Source organism: Magnolia sinica, chromosome 13, assembly GCF_029962835.1.
Source record: "Magnolia sinica isolate HGM2019 chromosome 13, MsV1, whole genome shotgun sequence".
Classification (NCBI taxonomy): domain Eukaryota; kingdom Viridiplantae; phylum Streptophyta; class Magnoliopsida; order Magnoliales; family Magnoliaceae; genus Magnolia; species Magnolia sinica.
The window spans coordinates 37343683-37358877 of record NC_080585.1 but is presented as its reverse complement, the minus strand read 5'-3'; the positions used below and the strand labels follow the sequence as shown (position 1 = coordinate 37358877).

General features: G+C 38.9%; 1 protein-coding gene across 2 annotated transcripts in view; it reads left to right on the top strand.

The window, feature by feature from the left end:
- The window catches only part of LOC131223599 (internal alternative NAD(P)H-ubiquinone oxidoreductase A2, mitochondrial-like), a 75813-nt gene that overhangs the window by 19488 nt on the left and 41130 nt on the right, over positions 1–15195 (top strand). For both annotated transcript variants that reach the window (XM_058219036.1, XM_058219035.1), the window contains exon 2: positions 12879–13098. In XM_058219036.1, the coding sequence (XP_058075019.1) occupies positions 12879–13098 (220 nt within the window). The remainder of the gene's footprint in view (positions 1–12878; positions 13099–15195) is intronic.

Sequence of the window (15195 nt, the reverse complement as noted above, 5' to 3'; positions counted from 1 at the left end):
GTCAGTTTCAACTGTTGACCACGACACCCTTGGAAGCCGACCACCCCGACTTAGAGGACGGCATCGACAGTCCACCACGGTTTTCTCGGGACCCGACCACCGGGAGATCTATTTCCTACATGAGGAGGATGAATTCCCCAAGATCTTCGCCGAGAATCACGCCGAGGATAACGCCTAAGATCCCGAGGACAATTCCTTATATGATACACGACTGTATGGCAAATTCATTGCCATATACGCAATTAGCACTACAAGTAAGAGCCCCACCCACGGTAGAAGATATGCATAACAACCCTAGTTCTACTAGACCCAGAGTGCTTGTTCTAACTTTGGCATCGGAGGGTCCCTTGCAACAGTCAGGGTCCCTATTGTGGTTTGGTTTTGCAGGTACACGAAGGTCTAGAAGGGACGACCATATTTCTGTATCAACAATGCCTATTTATAAGATTATAAGAATAAAGGAGACATACAAAGCTACACTAATTATCATGACATTAAACCTATGATCCATAGTATGAAACTTTGGAAGATTGAACAAAGACTAAGGCATGAGATGAATGTATTAGAAATCAGTTTGGTTTCATGCTTGGGAGGTCTACCATTGCCAATTGATAGGGAAATATAGGGAGAGGAAGGATCTCCACGTGTTCTTTATTGACTTAGAGAAAGCATATGATAGGTGTCCTTAGAGAGTTAATCTGGTAGGCGTTGGTAAAGAAAGGAGTTTCAAGAGGATATATTGACGTGATTAGTGTTTTAAATAGTGAATAACATGTAGCGTAGCATTTATCCCTTTGAAGCGTGAGTCATAGGCTGCATAGCGTGTAGCGTAAGCTACATGCTACTTTTAGACTTTTAATAAAGGTTGTGCTTGTTGTGTCACATATCATTAAATTTCATGATAATATTTTGCACCAAATTAGACGGAGTAATAATGAAATTTCATGATATTAGGTGCAACCCAACACAATATAACATAATAGGAAAAATAAGGCAAAGATTAGCTATAAAGAAAAAGAAAGAGCAGCAGAATTGGTTTAATACTGTTATTTTTATTGATTTTACTAAAATCACTGAAACGATTAACTAATTTTTATTGAAAAATAGAAAAATGTAACATACCATTGAAAACATAAATTGATTTTTATTTTAAATGAAAAATAACTTGTTGTGTAAGCTATGTAGTGTGGAGCATGTAGCAAATGTTAGCTTAGACTTAAGTAATAATGAAATTTCATGATATTTTGCATCAAATTTACATTTGCTACATAGCTTAGACTGAGTAAATGTTGGGAAGCCATGCCGTATGGTACAAAATGTTGGGCAGTTAAGGAACAACATGTTCATAGGATGAGTGTAGCTAAAATGAGGATGTTGAGATGGATGGGTGTTAAGAGATGAGGAAGGTTAGAATTAGAAATAAATGCATTTGGGGGAACATAGGAGTAGCACGAATAGGTAATAAGATGAGGGAGAATTGACTTAGATTGTTTTGGTCATACGCAATGGAGACCAAGAATTGTATCGTTTAGGAGTGAGTTGGTACAAATTGAAGTCTCTAAAAGGGCAAGGGTAAGGCCTAAAAAGATGCGGATGGAACCTCTCAAAAAGAAAAAAACAAGAAAAAAGAAGAAGACGTGGATGGAGGTAGTAGGAAAAGACTTGATGAACTATGGTCTAATTGAAGGCTTGGCCCTTGAAAGAGTGGAATGGCAGAAAATGATTCATGCAGCTGATGCCAATTAATTAGTATAAGGCGTGGATGATGATGATGATTTCGTTAAATTTGAAACCGAATGTCTTTGATGAGATTGAATATGCATGGGTATTCTGGCTAGCATTACATAAATGTGGTGCCCACTGTTCGCTGATACTTGCACTGAGGCTTTATAGCTGGTTTGTTGTTTTTGAAAGGCAATGCTGAGATCTGAGGATTTTATGGTTGGTTTTGTTTGAACAAAAAGAAGAAGAAAAATCCAACCTGCTGCAACAGGTTCATAATAGTCATACTTTGTGACTGTGAGAATATTGTGTATATGGGTTATCCTTAGGTGTAATATACTATGTATAGAGAAGCTCTAAATAAGCTTCCTTGTATAGTCTTGTAGAATGGTTATTTAAACCCACCATTGGGTTGAAGCAATACAGAAAAACAAAGGGAAAATTCTCCAAATTCTTAAGTTTTCATGGTATCAGAGCGAAGTTTCTGAACCTGCCACACCTACATCATCCAGCTGCCGCAGATCACTGCCATTCCAGGCATCATCGTCGTCGCATTCTGTAGGTCCCATCTTTCCAACAGCGGCCATTGTTGTTGGGCGTTCTCCAGATCTGGCGCTCGTCTCTGCCCAAAACCTCAACCATTTCCATCAGATCTCGAAACCTGATCTTCTCTACAATCTGCACCAGCGACTCCTCCAGACTGCGGAACACAAGAATCTTTGGCGTTATTCGCATACAGAGAAGATCCAAGAGGATTTGTAGCAGCATACAAGTTGTAAATATTTGTGAAGCCTTCGGCTGCTGATCCATCTCAATACTGATTGAGAAGTAGATAATATGATGATAATGTCATGGTTACTTCATTCAATAAAGCTGAGATCAGATGGACATTTATTTATTGTGAAGCTGCGAGGGAGATCTGGGACTCTATTGGCTCGTTGTATTCATAGAAAAGGAAGTAGCTTGAGCTGTGGGGGATTATTATACAAGTCTTCGTGGTAAATCTGTGGGGGATTATTATACAAGTCTTCGTGGGATGTGGCTTGAGCTGAGTCATCAAAGCCCTATACGGACATCTTGTGGTAAGGAACCAAGCTGAGATTGACGAACAATAGGCCTTTTATCTTCTTGCTGGTCTTAACCTATAAGACTGTTCATACTCATATTCTTAGTAGGGACTAGGGAGCCTCTTCCTTTTCTAGCGACTGTTCTCCCTATTGCACTGAGAAGACTTGTCAAAAACTAATACTGACAGCAGATAATGTTATCCTAAGATGATCAGCTCTTGTCGGCTCCTATCCTAGTGGCTATGGTTTTAGAGGAAGAGGTGATTGTGCATGATTCCAGGGTTATAAAATATTGTGGAAGTTATAGTTGCGGCTACTGTGGCAGGTCTTGAATTACAAACTCCATTTCCATATACTCTCCATCGGAACAAGGAAGAACAAACATCTTCTTGAGGTAGCACTCTACTTATCGCAATGAATGTTCCTAAATCATTCTGGTATAATGTTTGTTCTCACTGCATCTTATTTGCTAAATCGCACGCCTCAAAGAGTTTTGAGTGGAAAACTCCTACTCAAGTCCTTCAACCAGAGAAGTTCCTATTTTCTATACCACCAAAAGTTTTTGGTTGTGTATACTTTGTTTATGTTCCTGATATTCAATGTAATAAATTGGATGCCAATGTTGTTAGGTGTATATTTCTGGGTTATTCCCTTTCAAAGAAGGCATACAAGTGCTATTTACCTGGCATACGTTGCTAATAATTTATTTTTTTGGATGTTAAACTTTTTTAAAGAATATTCTGTTTTACTCTTCACAAGGTGAGTCTTTCTAGACCTTAGATTCATGGAGAGTTTTACTACTGATAACATTCCACTTCCTATTATTGAGTCTCCTTTCTATGCATTCGATGGTGAATCTTGGCCTTTATCTCATTCTTTCCCTTGCTTCCAAAGTCCAAAGCAAACTGAAGTTAAGCAGATATGCTCAACGAAAAGACAAGGAAATGGCATTGTCTCCTGATGCACTCCTATCTGATGCTCCAGATCTAAGTATAACCTCATAGGTTCCTTAGATCTGGAGAGTTTTACCACTGATAACAGTGGAGAGTTTTACCACTGTTATCAGTGGAGAGTTTTACCACTGATAACATTCCACTTCCTATTATTGAGTCTCCTTTCTATACATTCGATGGTGAATCTTGGCCTTTATCTCATTCTTTCCCTTGCTTCCAAAGTCCAAAGCAAACTGAAGTTAAGCAGATATGCTCAACGAAAAGACAAGGAAATGGCATTGTCTCCTGATGCACTCCTATCTGATGCTCCAGATCTACGTATAACCTCATAGGTTCCTTGTGTTATTCCTTCAAATATGATCCTCCCAAGTGCCTTTCGCAGTAGGATGCATACCTCTACTTTGCATCCAATGTCTTATTTCATCTCATATAAATCTCTTTCCTTCACATCTTGCTTTTGTTTGCTGTCTCTTCTATTTCTGTGCCTTTTATGTTTAGTGAACCTTTATCACATGACATCCCAAATAGAGAGAAACTGTGCTTGATGAGATGCGAGGTGTTGAAAAAATCAGATATGGAAATTGTGGGATGTTAGTGGGTAATCATGTTGAAGTATAGTTACAGGATGCTTCTAACTAGGCACTGCTCTTGCTTCAAATTGTGCTTCGGACTCTCGCTTCCGCTTCCCTACCCATTTAGACTTGTTTACATTTGAAACAGATGCTTCCTTGCTCCTGCACCTGAATATTTTGCCTTTCCTCTTCATGCTTCCTGGAACTATAGTTGATTTGTGAGGTTTTAAAGGAGCAGAAAGGAGAAATGAGAAGAAAGCGAGGGAAGGAAGAAGGAGAGAGAAGATAGTTTGGAAAGATGCACTGTGTGTGTTAGAGTAGCAAACCCTAACACACCCTTTGATATATTACTAAAAAGCACTGTTACATACTCTTGAGGAGCACAAAAGGACAAGTACACAACACACCCACACACTAACATTATAAAGTACATTGCACTACATCATCTTTCCTATACTCCTCAAGTTGGAGCATTGATGTTAATCATGCCCAACTTGCCAGTAAGATGAAGAATAGCATCTCAACTGAGAGACTTGGTAAGGACGTCAGCTAGTTGTTCTCAAGAGCGAACAAATGGAGTAGCAATCTCCTTGTTAGCCACCTTCTCACGAATGAAGTGACAATCAATTTCAATGTGCTTCGTGCACTCATGAAACACTGGGTTGCTGGCAATGTGAATGGTGGCTTGATTATCACAATGTAAAGGAATGGGGCTGGAAGCAGTGTTCGAAATATTGGTATCACGTTCCGTATCTCACCCTTGGGATACGGATATGTATTGGTTATCGCATGGGATATATCGGTTGTATCGCTGTTGTTGGAAACATGAGGAAGCATTGGGAAATTGGTTGAATTTTTCAATAAAACTTTAGTAATTGTTAAAAAAGACATCAATACACACTTATAAATTAAAACATTACAAAAAACAAGTGCACACAATAGGTTTTCCTTGTATGGGGTCCTGATCTATGCGTTGTCTAACTAAATTGATGCAAGTATATTCAAAGTCTATTGATATAATTTATAAATGTAAGAAGACGTGTGGGAACTGGGAACACAAGCAATACATTCGAAAGCAAAAGAAGAATCACTAGATCAGGTTACATACATGTTTAATTTTATGTTTAGACACAAAGATTGCAACATTGATTTGCGAGAAATTGGAAAATTTTGATTTTTTTCAATTTTCTGCAACTCGACCCAGCTCCTCCGAATCTCGAAATCGAAGCTCACAATCCATGATTTTTCATGCAAAACATGAAAAATCATGAATTTGTAACAATTTAACACTAATTTACAAAAAAAAATAAAATTGGATTGAAAATAAAAAAATGTTCATTGGATTGAACATGTGGGATATATCCCACTACTAGTGCGTTTCGTATCGCACAGGTGAGTTACAAGATGTATCGTGGGATATATCGGCAATATCGTCGATACTTAAAACACTGGCTGAGAGGACTATAGCCAAGTTCCTGCAAGAGAGTACGAAGCCAAACAAGCCATCACCCTATACTCAGCTTTGACAGAAGAGCGTGCAACAACTAACTATTTCTTACTCTTCCAGGTGACAAGATTGCCACCTACAAATGTACAATATCCAAAAGTGGACCGTCGATCATGTAAATTACCAGCACAGTTAACATCGGAGTAGTTGGAAAGGTGACAATGACCGTGCTACTGAAAAAGGAGACCTTTACTCGGAGCAAACTTAAGATACTGAAGAATACAATACACGACTGTTAAATGCATTGTATAGGGGTATGTGTGAATTGACTAACAACGCCCACAGGATAAGATAAATCTGGCCGGGTAACAATGAGATAAATAAGTTGACCAACCAACCGACGGTACATCCTGAGATCAGAAAGGAGAGCACCATCATCAGGAATGAGCTTCGTAGTAGTATCCATAGGCGTTGCAGCAAGCTTGCGACCTAGCATCCCAGTCTTTGAGAGCAAATCAAGAGTATATTTTCTCTGAGAGAGCACCACTCTCGATTTCGATCAAGCAACTTCAATCCCCAAGAAGTACCAAAGAGCCCCTAGGTCCTTGATCTCAAATCGAGTTTTGAGAAAAGATTTAACCACCATTCCCTCAGTATCATCTCCGGATAGTACAATATCAACCACATAGACAATTAGTACCATAACTACTGTGGGTCGACGGCAAATAAACAGGGAGTGATTGGCTTGGCTACGGATAAATCCAAAGTCCAGAAGAGCACGACTGAACTTATCAAACCAGGCACGAAGAAATTGTTTAAGACCATAAATTGATTTTCGTAGGCGACACACAAGAGGTGAATTGTGAGAACCATGAGGCATGGAAAAATTCGGAGGTTGGTCCATATACACCTTAACAAGATCATTGTGTAAGAAAGCATTCTTCACATCTAGTTGAAACAAGGGCCATGGAAAATTTACTGCCATAGAGATAAGCACACGAACAATGTTAAGTTTGGACACCGGAGAGAACGTCTCAAAGTAATCTATGCCATATGTTTGAGTAAAACCCTTTGCGACTAGTCGTGCCTTATAACGGTCAACGGAACCATCTGGGCGACGAAACTTGGTGGCGTAAACCTATCGGCATGCAACAATTCTTTTGCCCTCAGGTAAGGGAACTAGCTCCTAGGTATTGTTCTTTTCCAGTGCCTACATTTCTACCATCATAGCCTTAGTCCAGTTGGGGCTACACATGGCTTCCTTGAGATCACGGGGGATAGTGGAGGAGGATATGGAAGCTGTAAAAGATTGGTAGGAATGTGAAAGATGATGGTAGGAAACAAAATTACTAATGGGATGCTTTGTACATGAGCAAGAATGTTTACGTAAATCAATGGGAAGGTCGTCATGAGGTTGAGAGTAAAAACTTATGCTCGAACCACCAGCAGGAGCATATGAAGTGATAGGTTGATGATTAGTGGAAGATTAAGCTCACCGATGATGTACAAGAATAGGCTCTGGTATACACGGAAGGAGAACTATATCATTATCTAGACATACAATTGGAAGAGCTGTGGATTTAGAACTAGATTGTATGAGCTCCTCACTTGTAAGGGGATGGTGTAAAGACCTCCCTTCAGGAGAAAAGTATGAAATATCTTCAAAGAAGGTGACGTCCGTTGACACATACCTTTTACAGGTCAAAGGATCATAACACTTATACCCCTTCTGAGACTTAAGAGTAACCTAAAGGACACATTTTGTGGCTCGAGGACTCAACTTGTCATTAGCATTATTCCTATGAGGATATAAAACTTGTGGATGCTGGAGTTCAAATAAAGACCTGTGTGATAGTATTTAGGACGGAATACGATTAATCAGGAAAACTGCAGTAAGACATCATCCCAAAAGTGTTTAGGAAGATTCATACCAAGGAAGGCCCGAGTAACTTTAAGAAGGTGACGATTCTTTCTTTCAGCTATGCCATTTTACTGAGGGGTGCGAGGACATGATGTGCGGGACAAGATACCATGCTCTTGCAAAAAAGACAAAAAGGCATTCGACATATATTCGCCCCCATTATCTCAACGTAAAACTTTGATGGGGCATTGAAATTGGTTAACCACTTCGTTGTAAAAAAGCTTGAACATATAAAAAACTTCATGCTTGAATTTTAGAAGATAAACCTAACTCATTCGTATGTAATCATCAATAAAAGTAACAAAGTATCGATATCATAAAAAGAGAGGTAACAAGTGTAGGACCCCAAACATCCAAGTGAACCAACTCGAATGGGATGGGTTTCCTCTCAGATAAACTAGGGGGAAACACAACCCTGTGATGACTCGCAAGTTTCCCAGGTTAAAGGTTTTGATACAGGTATGGAAGGAAACAAAAGTTTTAACCTAGATAAGGATGGATGCCCTAAATGGCAATGCCATCGAGACACTGACTCCTTATCTAAGGACAAGACACTGGAGGCTATTGCAAGTGCATCATTAAGGAAATAAATTCCTCCACGTTTATGGCCCCCACCAATCATTCGCTTCGTCTGGAGGTCTTGAAACACACAATGAGAAGGGAAAAAAAAGGTTACTGAACAATTCAAAGACTTCATAAGAGAGCTTATGGATAAGAGATTGAGGGGGAAGCTAGGTACATACATGGCTGAAGACAAGTGCATAATAGGAGAGATTGTGATGGAACCTGATCTAGATATAACAACAATTCTAATAGTGTGACTGGATGGAAGGAAAATAGGAGCTACATAGATGAGGGTTAGTGGTCATATGGGAGGTAGCTCCAGAGTCGATGACCTAGGAAGAAGAAGGAGAGGCTACATGGAGGGTTGTACGTGACTAGGCTATGGAGGCTCTGAAAGTGTCAGGGACCACGTACACGCAGTCGTATCAAGGTGTCATAGGCCTCACGGGACGAGAACAGAATCACCTGAAGGAGACTGCTCTACTGTCGTTGGCCCTGAAGTCTTTTCGGAGCTAGTGGATGCACTACCAGCTAAGGATACACCTGCCCAAGATGGGCGACCAACAAGATCCCAACAACGATCCACAGAGTGGTTGGTACCTGCAGTGAATGCAATAGCGAGATTTGTCACGACCATGTCCTCTTTCACCACGGCCACGAGTACCACGTCCTCCACAATCAACATCACAGCCTCTGTCTCGAGTGCTCGGTCTAGAATCTCGTCCACGTCCTTGAGTACCCCATGTGGGAACTCTAGAATCATGGCTAAATGAAGACTGGTCTCCAGTAACATAAACAGATCGAGCCGGTGAGACAAGGGGAGAGGTGAATTTTGTAGTGAATTTTGCATAGACAATTGTTAGGGGAGGAAGAGGATTCATAACAATAATTTCTCTCCAAACATCATGATACTCAGCGTTGAGACCAGAAAGAAACTGCATGATTCTGGTCTCTTCATGCTGCTTCCATACATGTTTTTAGTCAATTGTACAATTAGAGGGAAGGGGATGATAGAGGTCCAATTCATCCCACATGCCGCGTAGAGCAGAGAAGTACTTCAGGGATCTTGAGTCTTGTTGAAACTTTCTAATATCTGAGATCAATATGAACATTCGTGATATATTCTGAGATTCAGAGTAAATGTCATGGAGAGTATCCCATATCTTCTTAGCTGAGGTTAGAAATATAACAGAGTTACTCACAGTTGGTTCCATACTGATAAGCAACCAAGCCATGACTTGGTAGTTTTCCTTTGTCCAAGACTTGAACTTCACGTCTGTAGAATCTGGAGCTTCATCCAGTATATACGAAAATCTCTCTTCCCCCTAAAAACAAATTTATAGATTGTGCCCACTGCAAACAACTGTAATTAACAATGGATGCGACTCTAAAGGTCCCACACCAGATCCTGAAGACATCTTGTCCTCCATAAGGGTCCACACAACCCAAGGAAAAAAAAAGCTTGAAGGGAGGGCCACAAGATAGAAACAATCAGAAATTCAAAGCAACGTAGTTCCAAATGAGGGTCCAAGGGTCCAAAAACAAGGGAAAAAAAGCAATGCAACAAATTCACGAAAAATTTGAACTCAGCACAAATACCACCCTATATATGACGTTCAGCCATCAGCACATACTCCATGAGATTCGGTGTACAACCAGATCCCCAGGGACTCAAAAATGGTACAAACAGGCCTCCTTTTTTCTTTTTTCTTTTCTTTTTTTTTTCTTTTTTTTTTATATATATATATATAAAAAAAACTTCATAACACCCTCATTAGAAACAACTCCATGAGGAGTTAATCATAGCAAAATGTTCGTCCTGATCAAAACAGACCCGTACGAATTTGGGGTTTTTTTTTTTTGCCGGAGGAAAAAAAAGAGAGAAACATACCTTAAATGTGCCCTAAAAATCTCACAAAAATCACCATAATTCTTCTAAACTCAAGATCTATGAAACCATGTTTGTCCTGATCAAAACGGACCTGTACGAATCATACAACAGCTGACGTCCATAGAATCCTGTAGCACCAATCAAAGTGAAGTTCGTGGCTCTGATACCAAGTAGATTTGCGAGGTTTTGAAGGGGAAGAAAGGAGAAATGAGAAGAAAGCGAAGGAAGGAAGAAGGAGAGAGAAGATAGTTTGGAAAGAGGCGTTGTGTGTGTTAGAGTAGCAAATCCTAACACACCCTCTGATATAATACTAAAAAGCACTGTTACATACTCTTGAGGAGCACAAAAGGATAGGTACGCAACACACCCACACACTAACATTATAAAGTATATTGCATTAAATCATCTTTCCCATAACTATAAGTTGAAGTATAAACCAAATGGAAAAATAAAGCGATATAAGGTACGATCAATGAATAAGGGTTATACTCAAATCCATGGAGTTGATTTCCATGAATCGTTATTATCTCTTCCTGCTATTAACTCCACATCCCTTCATTAACTTGATATTGAGAATGCATTTCTTTATGGAATTTGCGTGAAGAAGTGTACGTGACATTGCCACCAGGTTTTCTTCCGTCAGCTGGATCTGCTGCTGGCGTAAGCTCAGGAAAATTATTCATGTTTAAAACAGTTCCTGAGTGCATGGTTTGAGCACTTTAGTAATGCTCTGCTGAATTTAGTTTGAGTCGTAGTTGTGTTGATCATACTCTATTCTTTAGATGAATTACTGGGATCACAATCGTAATTGCTTATGTTGATGACGTTGTTGTTACTGTAGATGATACAGATGGGATTGAACAGTTAAAAAGGTTCTTTGGTCAGCAATTTGATATCAAAGATCTTTGTCCCTTCCGGTATTTCCTAGAGGTTGAGGTGGCTAGATCGAAATAGGGCATAGTAATTTCTTTGCTGTATGTCCGAGATCTATTGTGTGATGCTGGTCAGCTGGGAGCTCGACTAAGTGACACTTCGATTGAACAAAATCATCAAATTCAATGGGACAGTGAGACTCCTTGCCAAATGTGGGTCTGAATCAGCAGCTGGTTGGTAAACTCATATTTTGACAATCACTACACTAGATATATTATATGTGGTTATTGTTGTTAGTTAGTTTATGTATGCTCCACGATCAAATCCTTTAGATGCTATTTATCATATCTTGAGGTATTTAAAATGATCTCATGGTCGATTTCTTCTATATCTCAAGCATGGTCATCTTAATGTTGAGGCATATCTAGATGCTGACTGGGATGGATCACACAAATAGAAAATCTACTACTAACAGTACCTTGGTGGTAATCTAATTGCATGGATAAAGTAAGAAGGAACCAGTTGTTGCTCATTCTATGCCGAGGGTGAGTATTATGCCATGCCTCATGGAGTTAGTGAGATACTTTGGTTTGGGCATTCCAGTTGATCTTCTGATGAAGCTTCATTGTGATGACTTGGTTGCAATTCTTATTTCTGCTAATCCCTTTCATCGTGAATGTATAGTGCACATTGAAGTTGATTGTCAATTTTATTCACAAGAAGGTGGCTTCCAAGGAGATGGGCATGTTGTAGAAGTCTGAAGATAAGCTTGCTAATTTTTAGCTAATGGAATTGGTCGCTGTCATCTTAATCGGACATGTCACAAGCTGGTGATCCTCAATATCATTGATCCAGTTTAGAGTGGAGTATCTTCTTCTTTTTTCTCTCTCCAAATTTCATTGTACATATCCATGTGTAATTATGAGTACCATTGAGAACCCCCCCCCCACCCCCCGCCCTGTGATCCTCTCCAAACAAACCCTAAATCTTCATCTATACATCAACTGTAGCAAGGCTCTCCCATCACTACTTGAAGCGTAGACCTTGAGGCTTAATGTATGTGAGGCTTGCACCTTAGTGTTGCATGTTATGTGACTTGCATGCTTTATGCTTTTTTGTGAAGAGGCTTATGCCTCTCAACTTGTTTTTCAAGGGTGCAAACCATAGAAGACGTTTTTCTTTCTAGATTTACTTTTACCTTTTTCCGTTCTAAACAAAATGAAAGCAGTAGTTTGAGTAAGGTGTTGAATACATTATATTTTAGAGTTACTTTTAACCCCGTTAAAGAGTTCTAGAGAGTTCTACCAATTTCTTCTACGTCATGGATGAATGAGCCCCTTAATCTTTTTATTTTCTTTTGCTAACTGATAAATGTTCAGTAGTAAATGATTGTTAACTTCTTCTTTTTTGTTGCATTGGAGCTTTTTAAAAAAAGTTCATGCTATGCATTCTTTCTCATAACCATGTGTTGTAATTATTTTAATGTTTATATGTAATACTAAATTAATAGATACTTCATTAATTAATTTAGATGAAATATTTCTATTATGCATGAATTTTTATTTATACTTTTTACAATCTATTCTGATCTATCTTCCTCATTTTCATATTTTTCTAAACAAAAAGAAGGAAATTAGAAAGGCATTTCAGGAGGCTTATGCCTCAAGGATGGAGACCTGAATGCCTCACCTCACGCATTCACCTCTTAAAACATTGATGGATTTCTGAATCATGGACACACTTGTACAGACTGAAAACCTGAGTATGCCGTGCATATGAGGTTGAGGATTGTATAATTCCTCTTCAATGGAATTTTTAGATGCTTGGTTTTGTGCCCTCAATACTGAGTTTTTACTATGTCATTTTAGATACACTGTGAGACAGTGACTGATGGAAGTGGATCGAACACCCTGGAACCTTGGAAATTTAAGGTTTCATATGATAAGTTAATTATCGCATCTGGAGCTGAGGCCTTGACTTTTGGAATCAATGGAGTTAAAGAACATGCGATATTTCTCCGAGAAGTTTCTCATGCTCAGGAAATTCGCAGAAAGCTCCTACTAAATCTGATGCTGTCTGATGTTCCTGGTATGTCAAGTAAAGGGTGTCAGTTTTTAAACATAAAACATTTGACTGTTAACTGTAGATTAATTGTTTTTTTTTTCCCTAATCTTTAGATTGTTTTTCTCAGTTTGAATACATAATATGTAACAGTCGGGAATCCACCGATATAATTGAAGTTATTTTTCTTGTTTTTTTAAAAGGTAATTTTATCAGAGAATGTGCTTTCTTAAAGTAGATTCTATAATCACTGATTTTAGCAATTTTTCTCAGGTTATCTTATATGGAAGTTTTCACAAACATATGCTGAGTTGCCAGAAATCCAAAACTCACTGATTGTGAAAGCACATGATGTTGCATGTGAAGTTTCAATCCAAAATTCAGTGGAACTAATATAACTGCAGAGATCCATTGTGTTGACTTGTTCAACCTTTGGTAGTTACTAGAAGCTATGTTACTTGGGAATGGGCATGCACGATGAGATTGGGCATTTTTTTTAATGGCATGGGATTTAGATTGATATTGGAGACCTCTGGCAATCAATTTTTTGTGTGTGCAGAAATGTGGAAATGGCTAAGTATTTAACATGGACTCAAATGACATCTACCATAGACAAAGTAGAATATACAAATTTCACAATTACATATGATACTAAATCCGGACTTCATTCATCTTCAGTTTTCTGGAGTTGATAAAAGGGGCATCATATGAATAAATCAGCATTAAATGGGGACTGAGACCTGAGATAGCTTTACTCTTTCCATGTGTGGGGAAAAACATCAAGCGTATAAACCATTGATGGAAGTTATGAAAAACTTCTAAACACATGAACTAGGTTTATTGTGCCTTTAATTTTTGGCATGGGAAACCAATATGTCACGGAAACTCATGTTAATTCAGTTTCTGTTTATCTGAATTTTCATGAAATTGAAGTTGTTTCATGCATATGAAAGCAGGATCTTCCATTGTTGCTTGCAAAAACTTTATGTTTTACATTAAACTTTTGTGATGGTTAGCATCAAGATCATAATGTCAAGAGCTTTTGGATGCACCCCTCGACCAAGAATTATTCAACTAGACTTTTAAGTTTAACCATTCTAGCATATAACTTTTGCTCATAACGAGGGAGGAGGAAAAAGCATATAAAGCTAAAAGCACATACACAATAGATACCTGGTTAAACACATATCAAGAATAGAGGATGAAGAAGATAGCTAAACTCACATATCATCGTATTCTTTGTTAAACAAATCTCTTGTGCCAAAGAAAAGTCTTCTATAGCAATTTTAGGTAAATGATTGATAACGGGGTTATTTTTTTAAAAGGATAATGAAAGTTTTATTAAAGGATGTCAACAACAGCTAGCGGGAAATGAGTTCGATTCCCCTCCTCCCTGGGATTACTTGAGGTACATGGTTTGCGGGTGATTGCGTGCATCCGCAGGGAATAGTCTTGCCTCAAAATGGGTGGGGACACCCTAACGTCATAATAATAAATAAATAAATAAACAGCTAGTGGGAAAAGAATACAAAAGGGAAAAACCCTGAACACATAAAAAATGCCAGCTTCTAACAATAAAGATTCTTCAACAAGTTGGCCCACTTAGAAACAAAGGCCTTAACATTAACAATCACCGCCTCAGCTGAGGAAGAAATGTTACAAAAACAATGCCTATTTCCCTCAGCCCAAGTTGTCCACCAAACAGTCAGGAGGACCAAATGGCAAAGGGCCTCTTCCTTTCTATGCGTACCTCCATCGTGTCATGCCCAAAGAAGATCCCTAAGATTGCTCGATGTAACCCACAACATCTTGAAAGAGAGGAGGAGGTGAGACCACACCTTGGATGTGAAACGACAAGAAATGAAAAGATGGTCAACTGACTCCACTGCTTGCTTGCATAAAGAACACATATTCGGAATGATCATGGATTGTTTTTGTAAGTTGTTTATCGTAAGAACTTTTTTCCTTCCCAACCAAGTGAACACTGCAACCTTGGGGGAATATCGTAGAACAAAAAAATGATAAGTGTGGCATCCTACAAGACCCACTTCGGGAAGGCAGATCATCTTGTAGTAGGAACTAACCAAGAATTACCTAGAACTGTGAGCTTTGCACACCATTTCA